The sequence below is a fragment of the Scomber scombrus genome, chromosome 12 (genome assembly GCF_963691925.1).
Source record: "Scomber scombrus chromosome 12, fScoSco1.1, whole genome shotgun sequence".
Taxonomy (NCBI): Eukaryota; Metazoa; Chordata; class Actinopteri; order Scombriformes; family Scombridae; genus Scomber; species Scomber scombrus.
The window spans coordinates 11,249,262-11,268,391 of NC_084981.1; the positions used below are offsets into that span (position 1 = coordinate 11,249,262).

Consider the following 19,130-nt stretch of genomic DNA (forward strand, 5'->3'; position numbering starts at 1 on the left):
ATCACTCTGCTTTATAGTAAACTGAAATATAGGTATTCACTTTCTTTCCAAGAATTAGAAGAGGTCTATACTCTCATATCTGTCTGTTGAATGTGGCGCCAGGTCCAGGAGGTGGCTGGCTTAGCTTAACATAAAGACAGGGGGATAGACCTAGCTTAGGTTCTCTCTGAAGATAAAAAATAAACCCACTAGCCAGCTCCTCTAAAGTTCAATAATGAATATGTTATATCTGATTTATTAAATGCGTTCAAGTACCAGAGTTTAAATGGTGGTTTTACAGGGTGCTATATGTAGGATTATTTCTTGGCATGGAGCAATGACTTCCTGGAGTCCACAATGAAGTGTTTTACAGTGTATTTCCCAAAATGATGAACTATTCCCTTAATGACATCAAAGTGTAATTTCAAACAGCAACATTAGTGCCTCAACAGACTGAAAGAACAGCAAAATACTGCTTGTCTTTAATGTACCATCTGTGCTGATGAATGGCACTTTAAAGTATAAGAGTGTTTATCTTGCAGCTAGACAGATGCCACAGATATGTGGCAGCAAGGAGCTATGAAAGTCATAATTCACTTGCCCACCCACAATCCTTAAGATGTTTGCTTCAAGTGTTGAAATGTCAGATTTACTTTGGGCAGAAACACTACTTTACATGACTTACCCTCCTATTAATGTCCTGTGTGATGAAACTTTGACGCAAAACAGACAAAATTAAATTTTAATTGTTAGATTCTCCCATAAGTTGAGCTCTGCAAAACTGACCAGGTTTACTGAGGAGCACTGGATAAACACATACCAGACGTCACTGAATAAACCTTGATAACTGTGATGTGTATGTCATTATGAATAAAGGAGCTTATTGCTACTACTGCACTCTGTGATATATGCTCACTATAGTCTGAATGGTTGAAGGAAGAGAAACAGGCATGGTAATGACAGCCCCCTTCAGTCAGCAGCTCAGCCTCCCACAGTGAAAGCGCCTGGAGTACTCAGTTAAAAATGCCAGTGAAATTTACAGGCCTGCAGTGGGCCTCCGCATTAGAGGAGGTGAAACATGGATGGTGCCCTCAGGGCGAGGACCCTGTGTCGCTACACGGCTAAATCTCCAAGCAACACAATAGAGGGACTATGTGATGACAAAGGAGACTCTGTTTCCTGTTTCTGTCAGTTTCTGCAGATGCACACTTGAGGCTGGTACCACATACTCCCAGTACAGCATGGTTTCACGAATCATCAAGCGCCTGACTGTTACCTTTAATCTAACCCAGCAGGGTGACACAAATAGCTTCCCAGGAGATGCCTGTTGATCTGTAGCCCTAAGCTATAGCAGGCAGTGCTCTTAACACCACTCATCTGTGATGGTTCTTCCCTCTTCTTCAGTTTTTAATTTTTCTCTTGTTTTGAGCTGTCTAAACATTTCAGCTGGAAAATTGTGGACTCAAATGCTCCAACGAAAAACTACACAAACAAATTAAAAAGGAAGTCAGACCACATAAGCAAATAATTCATATCACACATCAACACTGCAGGATGAGAGCACTTGGGGTCATGTGAAAGCAACTGAGGACACGAGCAGCACATGGACAAACCATTACAAACACTGCCAGCAGAAAGACCAGACTAACCAAACGTACCTTAACGTAGGCAGTGTAGCGCTGGCACTCTTCCTTGTTGATTTCCAAGCTGACCTGCTGGCTCATCTGGCTGATCTGAGATCCGCTCTGAGTGAAGTAAACCCGGGAAGGCTGGCTCTTTTGTCTCTTATCCACATCAGCCGTCAGGTTATACAGCAGCTCTGAGCAGAGAAAGAAACACTGTTACACATAACGTCAACTGACAGTGAAGGTTTGTTCAGCAAAGATAATCTTGAGAAACTCTTTAAGTATGCAGGGTTTGGTTTTCTGGTAAAATGTGGAAAAAATAAATGATCATTTATTGCTGTCAGATGGAGGATGCTTAATTGGTGAAATCATCTGACATAACAAGAGTTCTTTGTTTCTTGTTGTGGAAGGAAGAAAAAGGCTTACTGTAAATTTAAGGTAATTTGCCTATATGTGTGCTACACTGATCAACTTTGATTCGTCATTGCCTTTGAACAGTCATGCTTCAGTTCATAATATGAGACTAGATCGAGAATTCAGATCAAATATTCACCAAACCTTTATCCAAAAGAAGTAAAATGGAGCTATGCAGTTTTGATGTTCTCACGCTGAAATGATTACTTTTTTTGCAGACAGCTTAAGGTGAACAGACAAGAATTAACAAAGAAGGAAGGAAATTAATTTTCCATCTGGTGGAGCAGAACTAGTATTAATGTGAAAGAAAACATTGCAATAACAACATTCCTGCTGGTTCTGGTTCCACCCCTGGCTTTGGTGATGTAGACACACTGTACAACTTTAAACTTATTTTGAATTGAGAAATCATAACCGTGAAGTCAAACGTTACCGATGTTTCCGAGAAAGCCATGTAAGGGCCTCTGGCTATTTAAAATCCAGTCCTCTGAATGAATCAGCCTCAGTTTGTAGTAATTGCTTCAAGAGGGTGTCATACTGGTAAAACAGTGGGAGGGGTGGCAAACACACCCCAGTCGGACCAAAGCCTACTGTTTCTTCCGTCCAACCGAAGAAACGCCATGAGCTCACTCCGGAGGAGGCAAAGGAAGGTTTCATTATGGGAGTCACCAAACACATGGTGCTGCACTTTCCATCACGTTCGCCAGACGGGTTAAACAGAGAGGCTTTATTCCTAAGAGCCAGGACGTACTCATTACGTAACGACAGTGCTCCTGCTCTCCTGGGGAGCAGGGAGTGACCACACCCAAACACTAGAACAGGACTACACCTCAGCACCCAAGAGCCAGTTAGCAAAGTCTGAAGGGTAAATCATCAGCCATGCACACTGACAGTCAGCCACAGGCCAAAGGCTAACCACACTGTCTGTCTACAAATTTGTGGAGGAATACTCAAAATCATCATGTTGACATATTTCCCTCATTTTAAAAGTTCACTAAAAGGTCAAAAAGTCAGAATTTCACTTTGTCGTTGAGTAATACCGATGGTAAATGGATACTGAGATTTTTGGCTACATGATTTCATCTTTCATCATGTGCTCTGTGTAAGAACAAAAGCCCACTTTGAGACATACTCTGCAAAAACTCTTAAACTGTAACAAAATATTGCGCTCATAAGCCACAAAAACTCTCTCACAAAGATTCAAGTATTCTGCATCAGATGTAGTAACTCATCAGTAGACATGTTTTTTTTTCCTGTTTTTATCTCTCCGTCTATTAAGCTAGTTTACTTGTGGGAATACAATAAAAAGCATGGATTGGATGGATGACTTATATAAGGCTTCACTTGTCAGGATATGTCCTCACCTATCTGTCCAGGCAGCTGTCTTCCACGGAAGCGCATGCAGACAGTGACGTTGAAGCAGTTTAGGTTCTGGTGGCCCTCGTGGCACTGAGGCACCGAGATGTTGATGGAGACAGGCAGGAAGATAGAGACATCCACCGTAATGACAGGTCGGGACCTACAACCACATCAACCCACACAGGAACACAGCATTGGAGAGACTGGACATTAAAACGACTCTGGGAGTAGAAACAAATGCTGCTTTGCCTCTCACAGTGTCAGTTACTCACCTCAGCAGCACCACACTATCTGACATGAAAGCTCCAATAGTGATATCTGCAACAAAAACATGCACATGATTAATTAGAAAAGCTTTATATTAATTGATATTGATATTAATTCATCATCAGCAGAAAGAACCCTAACTTTGTCCAGCATCACTCTTTACACCTGCAAATACAAAACAATGCACAACTGCATAACTGTCATACATGCTGGCTTAGTCTGAATGTCCGCTGTGGAATGCAGTAAACAAGATGCCTCTATCACGAGTGTTTAGCACTGCTGTTGCTGGAGAATGAGTCAAAAACCATGAGAGTAAAAAACTCAAAAGTTTTCCCCTATTTTCCTATTTGATGTTTTTATACTATTTTCCTGTTATGTGGTTCGGAAAATCTTTTATGCCTCCATCTACTCTGGTATGACCCTACCTGTATATCCATTGCCATCCATGTCCACATTGCCAGAGATGGACTGGCCAAACATCTGTAGACCAGGGTGTACACTACGCCCAGATAGTTTCTGTAACAGATGATACCAGCCTTCAAATAACAGATGTGAGCCAACATGGAAAAGAGAACATTGTGGTTTGTTTTTGCCTGGTGTGGGGTTTTTTATTATTATAGATAACTGATGTTTGCTTTTACTGATTATAAAGTGTAAAAGGACCATCAAATATTTTGCTTTGATTATGACTGATGATTCATATTGTTTCTAATTATATTATTATTTTTTCCTCATGGTCAAATGTCAAAATATACTAAGTTGCTTTCTTACCTGTGTGTTAGCTATGGAGCTAAAGCAAGACGTAGTTAGCTTACCTTAGCATAAAAACTTAAAGCAGGGAGAAACTGTTAGCCTGGCTCTGTGTTTTTATCTTTTGTTGTTGTTGTTGTTTTTCTTTTCATACAGAAATATGAAAATTTTGAAAAAGTTGAGGTTTTCAGCAAGAGTCAAGTGCTGTTATATTTCTTGTTATTAATTGCTAGACAATTGATCGCTAAGACATTACCACATGTAAATCCGCGTGACACTGCAACTTGTCATTTTTAAATTCTGTTTTTGTAACAAATAAGATATGACGTGCTAATTAGTCGGCTTTCAAGGTGTTGGTAGGTATACTTTTGGTCTTAAATAGTTGTTTTCACCTGCTTCCAGTCTTTAAGCTTAGCTAAGCTGATCACTTCCTGCCTCTAGCTTCCCAATTAATGCACAGATGTGTGAATGACGTTGACCTTCTCATCTAACTTTTGGTAAGAAAGCAAATGAGTGCATTTCCCAAAATGTCAACTATTCCTTTAATGTAACATACAGTGAATTCAGTAGACAGCCCCATAATGGCAACAATAAAATGCTTTTTATGCCATAATTTAAAGAAGAAATCCACAAGGAGCTACTTGTGCCTCATTCAGCTTGTGGACCTAACATTTATTCCCAAGGCCACTCTGTGTTTCTTTCACACATTAATCAGCTACCACAATAGTTACTACAACACATATACAAAGTGACCATATAGTTTTCATCAAATATAACAAACACTGGTCAATCCACAGAAAAACTAATGAATCCTGAAATTATAGAAAGATGATTGCATCATTATATTCATTTAACAGTAAGAATAATAAAAAATGGCATGTTATTTGGCAATATGAAGTGTTCCTACCATGGAGTATTTTTTGATGATTCCTGTGGCATCCCCATGGTAGATATAAACAGCACCTCCATATTCATCCTCTTTAGATGCTCCTATGGCTACATCTGAAGATAAAGGACAGAGGTGATAGAGGACAAAAACTGTTTCAGTGAAAACACAGCATAAAAATGAGTACAGAATGAGTACAGAATGACTGCATGTGTTTGTGAATGTGCCCTAAAGCTTTCATTAACCCTGTGTTTACTTACTGCTGGCCAGTAGCTGGGAAACAAGCTGTTACAGTAAGACTCTTAATAGACAATTAAGTGTTGTTAGTGGCCATAAAAACTTGTGCAACCTCTGAGAGAGTGGAAACAAGACTGTAAAGTGCTGGCAAGAGCACTGAAACAGCGTTCCCTTATCCCAATTTCCACAGAAGGATCCACATATAAACTTTCTTTTTATAAACCAAAACACTTCCATACCATGTAGTGTAGCATATCGAAGCAGAAATTGTCAAAGAATGTTCTTATTAAATATCATACCACAATTAAGTCATTATGCAGAGGCAGATTCATACAAGTCATTTAATTTCAGTGAAACCAAATGTGTATTCTGATTTTTAAAGTTCTCTCAAATTAAATGGTAGCAGTTAAGTTGTAAATAGTAGAGGCTGTCAGTCAGTGAGTAAGTCTGGCTCTTTCGACACTCCGAGGGTGACGAGTTATAAGATGAGTTATAATTCCCAGCTGCCATCTCTCTCCACACAGACACTGTGCCAGGCTGCAGGCCTCCAGGCGTATCTCACACAGAGATGAAACTGGGCAGCAGCTCCCAGCCTCAAGTGTGAGATGGACGCCAAGTTGAGTCCTTTAGAGCCAAGCCAAGTGAGTGCCAGGAAAACAGGCAGCGTAAACGTACGTCTCTGTGTGTGGATAAGTTGGTTTGTGTCTGGATGACTCTGTGCACACAAGGGTGAGAGAGGGCAATATTTTCTACAGATCCCCCTTGCCGCAGGGTAATCAAAACACAATGTCTGTGGAAAGGATGGGTTTTTTTGCACCTACCAAGCAACCAGCCAACATTTGCTTGTGGGCTGATGTGAAGAATATAAACCGTGTGACTTTATTACTTGACAAAGGAAATAGCTTTGTTGCTTAACTACAGGACAATGTCACCCTAATTGCACTGGATACAATGACAAAGTGGTTGCCATTTCCATGAATTATAGATTCATGAACCACTGGAGGGAAATTATAAATCTACACATAAAGCACAACCCCCAGCTTTGTTCTGACCTCTCACCAGTGGCTCAGTGTTTTACTAACAGTTCACATGCCCTAAGTTTTTAAGGGTTTTGAAATCTCTCCTTGTTGGTGCATACACTCTGGCATTTGTTTTTTTTTCTTTGTCCATGTTTGTTCACCGTCCTCCGGGTTTGACTTTACACAACACAGCTGGTAAATGCAATGTTTTTCTCATGCTGAACCACTGTGAGAATTTTTCAAAAACTCCTTCGCACAAATGTATTACTGCACAATGATTATCCTCTGTGATGGATTATGTACTCTAACTCACGCAAGTTTTAAGGTGCTACATAGTGAAAGAAATTAAAGACAGAGGGGCTTCAGAAATAGTCAACACCAAAGTACAATACAGGTCATTTATGGTTAAAGGGCTAAAACATGTAAAAGCAACACAGTGATCTTCCCATTGTCAAAATACACAAGGAACAAACTAATTATAAAATACAGTATTAAGTAGAAATATAAAAAAACATACACAAATATATCAGGAACGTTTTAACAATTACAGCTCCAGGACAACTCAGCAAACTTTATCTGCTGATGAGTGTGTGAAACTGTTGACATTTCCAGAACAGAAGTGAGTGATTTATTGTCATCATATAAAAACGAATTTATGAAGTCAAGATGACAGTTTATAATATGTTATTACTTTGCACTGACCTTGATAACCGTCGTCATCTATGTCTCCAATCGAGGCAATGCTCTCTCCGAAATGTGCATTGTAAGCATTGTCGCCGGTCAAAACGGCATACTCCTCCATCACACCCTAAAAACAGCAGCAGGCAGATAATAGTTTATCCACCGAGCTGGGAATAAAACAAATTAAAAAAAACTCCTATACTGCTGCAGTGAAGTTACTGCAGAAATTGCAGTTTATATACTTGCAGTTAGTTTTGAACCCCTAAATTTAACAACCAAAGCAATATCACAGTAGCTGATCCTCTCAATAACTCAATATAAGATACATACATGCGGAAACTCTAATCTTGGTAGGTTCAATAATCTCACTGCTAAATCACACTATTCCCCACTATTTCATTTTGATCACATCATAATGAATATGGTCCGATTAAACTCAAGCAAATCTAAAAATCAACACTGCAGAGAATAATAACTTCATAGAGAGAGACTGTGCCATATAGTGCATTAAATCTGCAGGTTAAGGTATCATATTCCAGCAGGCCCACAGATCTCCACTCACATTGCCTTTGCTGAGGTACACAGTCACCTGGCCCTCATCCCGGAGCTGGCTGTGCATGGGTGCCCCCACCAGCAGGTCCGACAGGCCGTCCTGGTTCAGATCAACTGCACACAATGAGGAGCCAAAGTAAGAGCCCATCTGGAACCAAGCCGAGCCACAGAGTATTGGGTCAGATCACAGACACTTCTTTTCAGTTCATACTTCATATTCATGCTCAGACTGGATTAATTTTCCTTTATATATCTATACCAATATAAAAGGAATATTTACTCAACTGATATCTTAAAGCTGCCCTGACTTCCTTTTATTTACACTGAATGGAAAGCGTTAGCTACCTTCCTGGCTTTAGTTTCTTCTGTGAATCACTGTTGCTGTCCAAACACTTAACGCAGACATAAACAGTGCACTTCACAACAAAGCAATTAGAGTACCATGTCTGCAACACTGCGCAAAATCAACTACATGATCCCTGAGGCAGATTAAACATACAGTTGTATTGTGTTTGATGAAGGACTATAATATAAATATAGCCTTTATGTAAAATATGCTCTGTTTGATGATTACAAGCAGGACTGTCAGTGACCGCATCCCAGGTCATACCATTTTCCCTGAGGCTTGAAAACTCTTCACCAAAGACGCACCATCGATTTTGAAAATGTAAACCTGTGCAGAAGAAAAACAAAATCACTGTAGCAAGCAACACAGAGGCCTTCAGTTCCACAGCTGGCAATAAGACAAAAGATGAAGTGAAGTCCTTACCTTTCCACTGCCGCTGTGCTGAGGCGCCCCTGCAGCTATGTCTATCACATTAGGAGCAGAGAAGTGTCCAGCAGTCACAGCATAGCCTGGAGACGCAAATAAGGTCAGTCACAACACCCTTTTTGTGTTTGACATTATTACTTGGCACAATGACACTCATTAACAGGCTCTCACCAAGGTAGCTGTATCTGTGGGAGTCAACGTCTTCTTTGTTTGGGCTGTAGAAGGTGTCAGAAGTCAGGTTGTATACCTTGATTGTCCCAGTCCAGTAGTATGACCCAGGTGCCCCCATTACCACCAGCTCCTGAAAATGAAACCCCAACACTTACTCAGCTAATTCGCACAACTGGGATTGCGATGCACCTTCTATGTGCACTACCATAGTCTGCTAAGGGAAAAAAGGGAAAAAACAGAGCTGCTGGCTAAATGTCTGGTTAACCAAAGGCCACAAACTGTTGTGTGCTATCTGCTGTTAACCACACAGCCAGATGGCATGCCAGCTGAAGTCGCCTGCTTTGATGTGATGAGGAATCCAGAGCCTAAGCAAAATTGACAGCTGTAAAATGAGTTGTTCACAGCTTTTTGTTGTGATGCTCCACAGCTATTACAGAGAGCAGAGCAACACACTTAAGTACAAATATGTTCTGTTTCGACTACACACATCTCCCCAAATAACAATTGTAATCTTTCTCATCATCTATGTCCTCAGTTTCACACGGGATTTAACTCAAATCTCACTTGATTAAAACCTGTCTCTTCACTTCCTGCATACAAGCAAACTGAACAACACAATTAACACCTCATAGAGTAATATTTCCTGTGCTGTGATGTCAAACATCTGGGCACCACCAGGCATACAGACCCTGGTTCAGACAAGGATAAGGTTTAACTGTTGGACATCTTTTCTTTAAATTCCTCACATTCTTTCAGAGGGGGGGTCGTTCAAATGCTTTTAACAGATCAACACTGAGACCGTGAAAAAGGAGCATTTGATGATTTCCCTTTGGTTTTGTAACAGTGGGTTTATTGTTTAAAATCTCAGCTTGTGTTGGCGGGGTTTTTTTTATCATCATAGGTTTCACATGATGAGGAGAACATTTGGTGAGGGTCCACTGGAAAGCTCCCCACCTGAGCCTTTCCTTCATTATATTTTTGCATTTGTAAAATTATGTTTTACGTAATAAAATTATGAAACTACACATGATGTCACACACTGCTATAAGCCTGAGTGTTTATGACAGCCATGAGCAAGATTTTCAAAGGCTCTTTGACACTGTGTGGAAACATTTACATCAAAGAATTTGTAGTGACATATTTAACAAGTTAGTGGGCAGATCATGTGAAATCCCATTTTAGTAAAGGACAGCCTTATTTTAAAACCAAAGCCGCATGTGTGACCACTTAAGCATGCCCTGTGTTTGTTATTGAGTGTGCTTCTGAGTCTTTTCTGCAACTAGAAAGCCAAAAAATGTTATTTAGTAGAAGTAAAGAGAAAATTCTCTTTCCATCACAATGTTTTCTCGCCAAATCTAGAATGAAACTACCTAAGGGCATAGCTGTGCTCCGAGGACACACTTTAAGCTACTTTACAGTCTACTGTACCTTACTGTATGTCCCAAATTGAGCGTGACTGTAATTTGAGACTTGAAAAGGACCTTTGCTGAACATGCTGCTTGTGGGCAACATCAGGAAAGAATTATATTGCTAATGTATAGAAAACAAATGTCTAAACGGGTCACTTTTAAATGTGTAAGTTATTCCTCATATGCACATTTTTTGTCAAACTATATTTTCACAAAAATGCATTTAAAAGTTAAATCTATTTGACCCTCCAGTCAGCACTTCTGACTGCTTACCGACAATTACACGTGAGAGTCAAAAGGGCTTTGTAAGATACAAAAAAGTATTGTGCAACCACGAATGATGTCATCTGTGAATACAGCATCTCTAGCTATATAGGAAAAAGGGAAACTTGTGTTTTCTTTAATGCTTTATCTCGTGGAACCACACCAGAGGTCAAGTGAGGCCGGTACAGCCTTTCCTATCTGCCTATGGAAACATGAGCTTACAGTTATCAGGAGTTAGTCGGCAGAGAGCTGGTTGCTTCGATACAAATACTCATGTATATCTTACTGTAGAATTTAGATTTTCCGCATCATTTGGCATCTTAAAAAAACTTGGAGGGGAAAATCCCCCATGACTCCTTAAATGAGCTTCTGCTAACTACTCTCACAATCCCAGGGTTAAAGTCAACAAAAAGTTAAAAAGAAAGGTTATTTGAGAAATTAGACATGTGGTAATGTTAACCGTAATCATGCTTTCAACTGAGATAATCAGTCGTCCCGAGAAAAGGCAAGAACAAAGAATGACTAATAATGTCTTGACTAAGCAACATGAAAACTGAAAGAACACATTTTTTTACAATGAGATGTGGTGAAGAAGTGATTCAACGGTTCAGTTTACCAAACAGTGAACTGATGGATGTCTGCCTGAAAGTGCTGTTGCGAAGTCGTTTGAGCATCAAGACAACAATTTTTGGATGACAACAAACTGCTATCACAGACTAAACGAACAGAAACTGCTATTACATGTATTACATGGACGAACAAGCACCGTTACTGACCTCCGTAAAAACTCCCGCAATCCCGGCTTGGCACGAGCCGTGCTCTTCCCCATACTTCTGCTTATAGTCTGTAAGAAAAAACAAACCACAAATGATTTCACTATGTGCTTGAGCCAGCATTTACTGGAGTTTTTCCTGCATTCCATATGGAGCTAGTCAAAGTCCCAGTCCCATCCAAGAGGAATCTGGGGGTAGAAAGCAGACTGAGAAAAGGGGGCGCAAACATTCAACCTCTTATTTTGAGGGGGACACAGTGCTCTCAAGTTACAAAAATATTGAGCTTGGATCGGCGCAAAATGCACTGTAAATACGGTCCAATGCAAAGTCAAGTCTGGCTTATCCACAACCGCTGGCAACGAGAGCTGCGGAAGGAAGTGAAATCCTGACCTGGGAGCACAATTAAGGTGTAAAACAGCCTTTGATAAATAGCTCTGAGTCACATATCAAAACACACTCAGTACACATTTGCATGAGTCAGCTTGAAATGTTATACAGTACATTATTCAAAATGGAATTTGATTTTTAGTGCCGTAAAGGGTGTACAAAGGAAAACAACCTGCGGTATGACTGGATTTGATTTACTACAATCATTAACAGAATCAAACAACTTCTCTGCCTTGTGAGCAAGTTTTTTTTCTAATTTTTGGAAAATCACACCAAAATATGTGTTGCAAAATCAGCTGCTCTCATAATTACACCTTTTTGAAAATCTATTCCTTTGCTGAAAGGTGGACAGGGAATACAAAAGCTCCTTCTCCATTGGCCAAATGCTCAGTGCGTCACATATTTAACCTTTAGAATAACAAACGCCTGAGTCCTTCAAAATAGTAAGTGCGGGCTCTTGTCAAAAGTACTTGTGTTGGACTGAAAAAGACAGATCACACTTCAAGGCTCCCCTGCTACTTGTCTTCAGTGCCAGAACACCAACTAGGAAGCCAGGAGCAGTTGTGGGCCTCCGTGACTGATGGGGCAAAAATCACGTGCCGTGACAAAATGTAACCACAGAGGAGGGTGAAGAGTCATCTTGTGAACTCTGAGGGTTCACAAGATGATTAAGGATATAAAAAAGAAAAAGAAATATTTCAGGTTCACAATATTATGTCTGTATGATAAATTTGAAGCTATAGCATGGAGACAGTTAGCCTGGCTCTGTTAAAAGAAAACAAAATCATGCTAATAGGACCTCTAAAGTTCTCTAAATAACACAGACTGTATGCTTGGACTGTACGTGTTAACAAAAATACCTCTTAAAGCCACAACACTTTTTGGGTGACGTGCCAAAAAAAGGTTGGGAGTCTCTGGACTGAGCCAAGAAGCTCTCTCAACCTTTATACTGCATATTTGCTAGTGCGTGTAGATTAAATATTCGGTTAATATGGGTTCAATTGAGGAAAGGGGTTAAATGAAGTTTGCCCTGTGCTCTTCCACCATGGTGCCTCTACTGTACCTTCATAACAAGGGATGAGCGGCTGCGTCCTGCCCTGCAGAGTTGGAGAGATGATGGAGCAGTATCCGTGTGGAAGGATATGCTCTGAGTTGTAGTAGACGTTTTTCCAGCGGTGAGCACAGGCCTGCAAGAAAAGCAGCGGACAGATTCAGACACTTCAGATTGCAGGCATCCTTCGTCCACGGTTGTTTGAGCCCCTGTCCCTCTGGCCTGGAGTCAGCACGTCTCTATGGTTGTCAAACCATCATCAACAAGAGGGGGAATTAAAGCCCACCCCTAACCCTCTCTGACCATAACAGCTATGGTCTGTGGTGTGAATATCTCAAATGCGGCTTGAGATCTGCATTTTCCCAAGCATCACTAAGTACTGCAGTGAGAAGAGAGTCATCACAATATTTGCAACTTAAGTTTGTGTTTTTAACATTTCAAAACAGCTCTTCAAGGCTTTACAGGCAACTGGAGAAGCTGAAAGTTCACACAGGACACGAGATTTAGCAACCATTTGGGAGACATAGATCAAAAGACAAAAAACAAACCGCTATTTTATTATGTTGCTAGTAAAACAGGGAGTACATTTCTAAAACTGACAGTGAGGAACACTCAAAACAATATTTTTCCATTCCACAGATCGGTAAGCGAACAGGGAAATCTAGAGCAGATTTCAGACACTGCACAAATCATAAATGTGTAAACGTGGTAATAATTTAATACCCTAGTTCTAGATGCATCTCAGAATACAAAGTTCAGTTCATTTCCCCAGTCCACCCTCCCCACTCCCCCAACACACACACAAACTAAGAGCCAATCTAAATGAATGTAAGCACATTGTGTACACACAGAGCGTCAGATGACTGTCTGGAAGCAAGACACTAGTTGAGAAACACTTGTGTTCAAAAGCAAAGTTTGGCTAACAGTAGTAGCAATACCAGCATGAACTCTCCCCCTCGAGTGGGAGCAGATTCTTAAAAAAGTAAAAAAGACAAAAAGATCAATCAGCTGACGAAACATAGAAAAAGGATAAAAGGAGCTCTTGCAACTGCTGACAAGTTCTGTCTAAGCAGCGAAGGAGGCTTTTATGGTTGGAGTCTGCGCTGTTGTCATGTTTCTGTTCAGCTAAAGAGCCCACTGGTCACAAACAAGGCCTTCGCTTAAAGTACAGATGAAATCACCACTGTACACATCTGCCAAGCAGCCGTTTCCCCTCTGTTGCACAGAAACGTGAGTCCATTCAGATGAGATAAAAAAAAGAAAAAAAGAAAAAGGCATCAGTGCTTTGGAGAGCACAGCAACACGTGGCTCTCAAAAGTCACCACCTTTCTTTTATCGTATTCCTGTCTGGACGGACAAAGACTCTGCAGCTAAAAGCTTGTCGTTATACAACCCCCTCGCTCAAATTCCCCAATGCTGACAACTCCAAGACGTCCTCAGATTTTGATGGGCTGACGAGTAAAGCCAAGGATAATGGTTTGATAATCATGCCAATACATTCCAGGAGGATATAAAAAATGGACCAAAGACAAACATATTGAAACGAACAGAGGTTTAATAGGCCAAAAATGTATCTGAACATCCACAGAGACAGAAATTCTTGTGATTTTTCTAACTTCCAGTTGACGCCTGTCATGAGTGTTTTAGGTACAGTACATCTGTGTGGCTGAGAAGGTTTTTAAGAGTGCACCACTTGCCTTTAGACTATCCCGCAAGCCGGCTGGTAACCTGCAGCAGGCGGAGGTTAACGTTTAATGAAAGGCTGCCCTTGGATAGGACCACCGCAGAGGGGCTGAAGCCTAAACAAACTCAGCCAGATGCCCTGTGATCTCTGTGCAAACACCCAGGTGAGCACTGCTAGTTCTGATTTCTCTCAATCCTTCTCTCATTTTTCATAAACAACAATCTACTTTTGATAAACCCTGTTCCACTGAGTCTTCCAGCTGCAGACACGAGGTAAATGTCACAGTATTATTATGTAACCACACAGCAGTTTCCAAATCTGTCTCATTTTAGTTGTTACTCCAGCTCTGACTATGCAAAAAAGAATCATTCAAAATCATTTCTGTTTTTACTTGTGTAGTACAAAGCCTAGTCTCCCCAGAATGTAAGCATGTAACACAGAAATGAAGGACAGGGAGAGCTGTAATGTTGAGACCAGCTGTGGTTTAACTGTGTGGTTCATGGTAAGACATTTGTTACAATGATGTTGGTATAATCAGGTCTGCTTTTACGAGAGTACATGGTTCGCATTAAACAATTTGCAGAAGTGACTGCGGCGTTTTGTCCCCCGAACTCACCAGTATTTTGCCGTTGGCTCGGTCCTGGCGAGCCAGGCTGACCCCCATCCACTCATCATCTCTGTCGCCTTGGCATGTCTTCCCACACGACTCTCTCTGCTTGTTTCCTGAAAGACAATGAGAGCAGTTTGTAGACGTTGAGTCATTAGTACAGAGGATGTCTTGGAGCAAGTAACTTGTTACTTGACAGCCATTGTTAGCATTCTGGGTTTTATTATTTTATTTCTGCTGAATGTGCAAGTGCAATTTATTCAGTTGACAGTTTGGCACCTTAAAACATTAAAAACATGGAATTTCTTGTCTACATTTAGTAGTTAAGGTTAGGGTTAGGGTTATGTTAGGCTTAGGCTTAGTATGACACAACAATGATTTATGGGTAACTGAACAGCAGCTGTGGTCAATAATGAAAGCCACCTTTCCATGGGGAGACCAATATCAACGTAATATTTCAGAGTTTTTAAAGTCTGAAAACAACACTGTGTACGGGCCAATATTTTTCTTCTACATAAGCACATAACACAAACACATAGTTTCGATATGGATCTCCTCAAAATGTTTTTTTAACCAATGTGGCCAAGAAATGTACATAGAAGGACATTTTACATTTGAAAAATAAACTGCTTTTTGTTTGGTGCACTACATAATGGAAATATCTTTTCTAGATCACAGCAAACATATCTTTGGCATTCTGAACCCCAATTTCTTATGCAGGCATGTTTATATCTACTCCTATACAGTTATCACATCTATTCTAAATAGAAACAGGAAACAGGAAATTAAACTTTGAAGAAAAGGAACATCGAAGGCAGAGCAACAGAGAGATTGGCTATGCTGCAATGTGCAGTATAGCCACACTCTACAGAGCTTCATATACAAAGTGTTAGTTAAAAATACAGCTTAGCACAGCTTTACAAATAATTTTAGGAGTGTATTTACTTGTACATTAGTGTTGTAACATGAATCTACACCATAAGAGAAATAAAGAAAATGAAAAAGAATCATACATGTGGGACTTTTTAAATTTCTTTTCAGAGACCAAATCTTAAAATAATAGAACGTTATTTTAATAAGTTGTTCACCTCTCTGAGTTTTATTCCACTTCTCCCTCAAGACAATTGGTTCAGCACAATGGTATGTAGCTGAGAGTGTTTCTCTGTGTCAGTGTGTTTGGGTTCCCTGAGGCCCATCATAGTCCAGCTTCTCTGACTCATGTGCTTCACTGAGCACGGCACACGCTCGTTTTGATAATGTCTGGGTTTTTTTTTCTTTTTGGTGACACATTGACTGAGAACGGGGTTAATATTAAAGCCATGCGTGCACCCCGGCTTTCTTGACCACAAGAACAGAGCGGTGTTCGTGGGGGTGGAAGCTCAACTTTTTTGGCTCTAGTGCTTGGAAAATATTAGCAGAAGCATAAATCATATGTATCAAAATATTTATGGACCTCTGCACACAGAACCCTGTTGTCTTGTGCATGTCTCCATATACCAGGCTCATTGCTAAAAGAACGACTCTTGTGCTAAGACTAGTATAAGGCTTTATTATTCTGATAAAACAAAACAGATGCTTGGGGGAGTTCATGCAGAGCATGGACAAGAAAAGACTGAGTGTGTGTGTGTGTGTGTGTGTGTGTGTGTGTGTGTGTGTGTGTGTGTGTGTGTGTGTGTGTGTGTGTGTGTGTGTGTGTGTGTGTGTGTGTGTGTGTGTGTGTGCGTTGGTGGACTGAAGCAGCAGATTGTAAACTTTCCTATGAGGTAAGTATTCATTTCTGCATCTTGTGCGTGGGTGCATGTGTTGTCCTGAGGCTACTGTTAGCTGTATGTCATTAAAGCTCTTGTGTTGGTGCAGCAGGCAGTGACTGACCTCTTCCCAGGTCCATCTCTGTGCAGCGGCGCTCTGGGTTGCTGTGAACTCGACACTTATACACAGCTCCAGGAGAGTGCACTGAGCTACTGTAGGTAGAGTTTGCCTTCGGAGCCCCTACTATTACCCTGCAAACATGAAGAGAGGGCAGAGGATTGGAAATAGTGGGTGTTTTCACCCTCCAAACACCGTAGAGTAGCTCTAATTTGTCTACAGCAATTACATGAAAAATCTGAATCTGCTTCCAGCTGAAATAGTTACAGTAAAAACAGAGAATATTACACATTTATTGTTAAGTTTGTATTGGGTGTGGATGCAGCCTGAACTGCAGTGAGTGACATTTAAATATTTTTTTAAAAGTACTAATCAAATGCATCATTGGCAGCAAACAGCAGTATTTCCAGGAACAGTAAAACATGAGACTCACCAGCGTGTGTTGTCATGATAATGCTCCAGCACAGAATAGCCAAAAAAACTAGAATTTGGTCCGCGGAACACCAAAGGATGTTCTAAGTCTATATTGTAAGAATAAGCAACTGAAATGGAGAGATAGACATAAAAAACATTTTGTACTCCCGTTTTTGGTCTACGGAGAGGAGCCATCCCTTTGCGCATCATGCGTAATTACGCGGTTAAAGTGTCCAAAATGAAGAAAAAAAACTATAAGCAGGATTTGTCAGATCTTCAGTGGTCAAACAGTTACAAAATTATAACTCAGTAAATGTTCCTGGTCTAGCACAGCAGGTAGGCTATAATGGCATGAGGAAAAGCTTGAGGAGGAAAGTTAACGGTCCGGTAAATAACGGTGCGTCAGCTTCTCTCCATTCTGTGTCAATCTGAGAAGTTGTTGCTCGCAGGCTCCCTGTCGTGGAGATAAATGCGATCAGCTGCGGCAAGTTAACATGAGCGATCCGGGATGTGACACAAACTACAACAAGCTGTACTCAAAATAAAAGCAGAAGTTTTTGGTGGAAATGGCTGCTGCAGCTCAGTGAGGTCGGAGAGTTTTACTGTGAATGAACAAACCGGAAAGTGTGGCTGCGCTCTGCAATACTAACGATGGTAAAGCGGTCGTGGAGAGACGCGGATGGTTTTGAGGCGCAAAGCATCACATTTCACCCGTGGGCTTTGCGGGGCTCAGTTCACTAGCTGAGCGATGAGGGCTCACTGCTGCCCTCTAACGGTCCGTACTGACGACGAGCAGTGTTACAATTAAAAGATTTAATGCAGTAGATGAGTATTCATTCAAAAATCTGAAGCTCTCATAAAATGGGAACCAGGGCCACCTGGGAAGCCCCAAGAACTGAGTCACTTCTGTAAGAGTCAGTACAAAGAGGAAATGTAGAAGCACATTTCTAAGGAATTAATTGCAGATTTTATAGTAAGAACATTACTCAAAATAACCCTCTGAAATGGCAGTTCTGGACACAAATCTTACAGCAACAACCTGTCACCAATTTCATATGTTGTGGCTAATTCAACTCAAGATGGATGTATTTAATTTATTGAATTGTAAACATATAAAATGATCCTATATTTGAAAAAAAGATTAAAGGGGGGGGGGCATACATTTATTTTTGCAGAACGGAGCCTTGCTCATTTGTTCATGATCTATATACAAAGCCTGACAACACCAATTACACCAATTGAAAAGAGTTTCCTTTTATACATTCATGGGTTTCTGGATAGATGATAAGTTACTTCAGAAAACTGATGAAATGTCCTTAAAAGCTAAATTATTTTGAAAAAATAAGGTATTTATTACAACTTATACAAAGCAAATTGTTCAGTCAACCTTTTTATCTGCTATGTACTATGGTGATGTAAATGATATGCACTTTCCTGCCTCTAGTCTTAACCTCTTGATGCAGTCTATCTTTTTAGTTCAATTTCACACTGAACTCGACCCCAAGATTATTTGGTCCTTTAAAATCGGCCAAGATTGTGAAATATTATAAGTCATATTATATTACCTTTGTTTCTTATATTGCCCATGTGTTCATATTTGCTTTTTAATAAATGCTGATTACTGTTTCTTGTATTTTACATGTGTATTGTAACCATGACATCCTTGAAAAAGACAGCTTGCTCTCAATGGCCTACTCTAAATAAAGGTTTAAAACTTGCAAACCCCAGTCTTATCGTATGACAAATTGCACAGTTCCTGACAAATGTGTTATAGTGTAATATATACATTGTTATATGCACACACACACACACACACACTAGACCAATAAAATTGTCTCCAATTCTGATAATATAAGAAGCCAATGGCTTGATAGATGTCTTTAAATGGAAAAATCACATGTTGTCACATGGGTTGAAATAGAGGTCACCATTTCAAGTATGTGACCTCACAACAGCATCTTAC

General features: G+C 40.4%; 1 protein-coding gene across 2 annotated transcripts in view; it reads right to left on the reverse strand.

Annotated features, from left to right (window-relative positions):
* Positions 1-17,632, reverse strand: part of itga9 (integrin, alpha 9) — a 48,617-nt gene extending 30,985 nt beyond the window's left edge. For both annotated transcript variants that reach the window (XR_009927012.1, XM_062430069.1), the window contains exons 1-15: positions 17,187-17,632; positions 16,760-16,887; positions 14,897-15,003; positions 12,609-12,732; positions 11,162-11,229; positions 8,713-8,842; positions 8,539-8,624; positions 8,380-8,442; positions 7,780-7,917; positions 7,239-7,344; positions 5,302-5,396; positions 4,070-4,160; positions 3,650-3,695; positions 3,383-3,537; positions 1,638-1,798 (exon numbers count right to left, since the gene is read on the reverse strand). Coding sequence is in view for 1 of the 2 variants with exons in the window: in XM_062430069.1 (XP_062286053.1) it covers positions 1,638-1,798; positions 3,383-3,537; positions 3,650-3,695; positions 4,070-4,160; positions 5,302-5,396; positions 7,239-7,344; positions 7,780-7,917; positions 8,380-8,442; positions 8,539-8,624; positions 8,713-8,842; positions 11,162-11,229; positions 12,609-12,732; positions 14,897-15,003; positions 16,760-16,887; positions 17,187-17,377 (1,689 nt within the window). In the remaining variant the exon portion in view is untranslated. The remainder of the gene's footprint in view (positions 1-1,637; positions 1,799-3,382; positions 3,538-3,649; positions 3,696-4,069; positions 4,161-5,301; positions 5,397-7,238; positions 7,345-7,779; positions 7,918-8,379; positions 8,443-8,538; positions 8,625-8,712; positions 8,843-11,161; positions 11,230-12,608; positions 12,733-14,896; positions 15,004-16,759; positions 16,888-17,186) is intronic.
* Positions 17,633-19,130: the final 1,498 nt, after the last annotated feature.